The sequence below is a fragment of the Diabrotica undecimpunctata genome, chromosome 11 (assembly GCF_040954645.1).
Source record: "Diabrotica undecimpunctata isolate CICGRU chromosome 11, icDiaUnde3, whole genome shotgun sequence".
Classification (NCBI taxonomy): Eukaryota; Metazoa; Arthropoda; class Insecta; order Coleoptera; family Chrysomelidae; genus Diabrotica; species Diabrotica undecimpunctata.
Genome location: NC_092813.1, coordinates 28,234,001 through 28,236,354, shown reverse-complemented (window position 1 = coordinate 28,236,354; position 2,354 = coordinate 28,234,001). Strand labels below are relative to the sequence as shown.

General features: G+C 48.6%; 1 protein-coding gene across 1 annotated transcript; it reads right to left on the bottom strand.

The window, feature by feature from the left end:
* Positions 1-1,486: 1,486 nt before the first annotated feature.
* On the bottom strand, positions 1,487-2,071 carry LOC140452821 (uncharacterized). The gene has a single exon (XM_072547152.1). The coding sequence runs from the start codon at positions 2,069-2,071 to the stop codon at positions 1,487-1,489; it is 585 nt and encodes a 194-aa protein (XP_072403253.1).
* Between the last annotated feature and the right edge of the window lie 283 nt (positions 2,072-2,354).

Genomic DNA, 2,354 nt, shown 5'->3' with positions numbered 1-2,354 from the left:
TGTCCCCTTCAGAATGATGGCTTCGGATTTCTCTGTCGCAAGTTTCAGTCCGTGCTGCGTCATCCATTTCTTTACGACGACGCCTGCGTTTCTAACCCGGTATTTGAGATCTGGCTCATCCCGAGCCACTACCAGTACAGCGAGGTCATCCGCGAATGCAAAGGGGGTTGTACCCTCTCCGTATTCACAGTGCATAACCCCGTCATATGCTAGATTCCATAGCGTCGGGCCCAAGACAGATCCCTGGGGTACCCCGGCCGTCACGTCCACGATCGTGCCCTTTTCCACCATAATCCTTCTTTCGGACAGATACTCCGCCACCACATTCATCAGGTAACCAGGACATTTTCTTTCCTTCATTGCCTTTATTACCTCGTTCCACTGCAACGTATTGAATGCATTCTTAACGTCAAACAACAGCAGAGCCGCCCAGCGATGTTCATCCCCTCTGTTGCGCAATGCTTCGAGTACACTCATGATTGCATCAATCGTGCTTTTCCCTTTACAAAAACCAAATTGCCTCCTTGATAAACCACCTGACCTCTCAATCATGTCGTCTATGCGTACTCGCAGCATCCTTTCATACAGCTTACTGATGTATGGAAGCAGACAGATGGGGCGATACTTTTCCCTAGCTTTGGGAAGCAGTATTAACCTCGATGTCCTCCAAGGCTCAGGAAAAGTTTGTGCTTCCAGCAGTGCATTCATATGTTCCAGAAGTCACGCAGGTTCCACCCGTCCTAGACCCTTCACCACCTCAGGTGGTATCTGATCTAGTCCTGGGGACCTACGAGTCTTCAGTGAACCCAATGCCTCGATAAGTTCATCCATGGTAAAGGGTACAGCTCGCTCAGCTCCTTCATCCTTCCATACACCATGACATCTGCCGTCCGGAAAGAGCTCTCTTGTTACCTCAAGCTTCTTATCCATAGGCATTTCGTAAGGAGAATACGCATGGAACTTCTTCATGACGATCTTGTACCCCTGACCCCAGATGTCCTCATCTAGCTGTTCACACAACTCTTTCCAGTGCCTTCTTTTTTCTGTACGGATTTTTCTGTACAGTTCCCTCTTCCTTGCGCGGTACTCTTCCTCGATCTCCTCGATGATCTCAGGGTTGATTCCTGCTCTACCTCTTGCTCTTGTTAACCTTCTTCTCATTGCTATACACACATTTCTTAGTGCCTCGATGTCCGCATTCCACCAATATGGCATCCTGTTGACATCTTGGCGACCAATCTTGCTTCCCTCCATCGCCTCCCTCCTCTTCTTTAATGACTCTCTCCAGGCTTTCCACTGTCGGTGATTGACCCTGCATTATGCTCATTCTCCATTTAATTAGTTCCTCGTATACTTTCCAGTCATTCCCATCGCCGCATCTGCCCATCGACGTCCCGGATGCACGGACCGTGTTAGTGGTCCCCTTTCCAGTTATCGAGAACTCAATGTATTGATGTTCAGTTTCAGTGTAGTCTGGCAAAACCTTTCAACCTACTGCTTTCGCCGCTATTTCTTGTGTCGCCATGGTCACGTCGATGTACGTACCTGTACCTCTCCTAACAAACGTAGGTTCCAGACCTGTGTTCAGAACCACTAGGTCTAGAGCACCCACCCAGTCAGTTAGTGTCCTGCCGCGAGCATCGGTGATGGGAGATCCCCAGTCCGCTGCTTTTGCGTTAAAATCTCCCAGCACTACGTATTCTCCTCCTGTGTTTGCCACTTCCTGCATGATCTCGTCTATCTTCATCTCGTACTCGCCCACCGTCACGTTTGGAGAAATATAACAGCAGACCAGTCGCACCCCCTCCATCCGAACAATCACATATCCTTCTTTCGGCTTAATTTCATACACTCGAAGTTTCCTATTGTAGATTCGTACAGCAGCTCTCCCGGTCGTATCTACAAACCATCCTCTTCCTTTCACCGCTGTTGGATTTGGTTCCGCCGTCACCAGCACATCGATGTTCTTTTCTACTGCGGCAGTCTCAGCAAGATCATGTGCTAGTCTTGCCGTTCCCATATTAGTTTGGAGCACTCTCAGCTCTCGAGTCATGTTTTCTTTGTTTGCCATTTCTAAACCTTGGATTTCTTTCGCGCTCTCTTTTACACTCTCATACTCTTGGGACTAGTCCTCAGTTATTTCTATTTTCAACCAGTCGGTTGAACTTTGGGCATATTCTTGAATTTGCCACATGCCCATTCACGTCGCAGTTGAGGCATCTGGTTGTTTCTTCCTTGCATTCCAGCGCTATGTGACCCTCTTTGCCACATCGGAAGCAACATCCTCTTCTGTTCTGCCCCTTGCAGTGCCATTGTTTGTGTCCAAAGGCAAGACATCTCAAGCATCTCGGTAT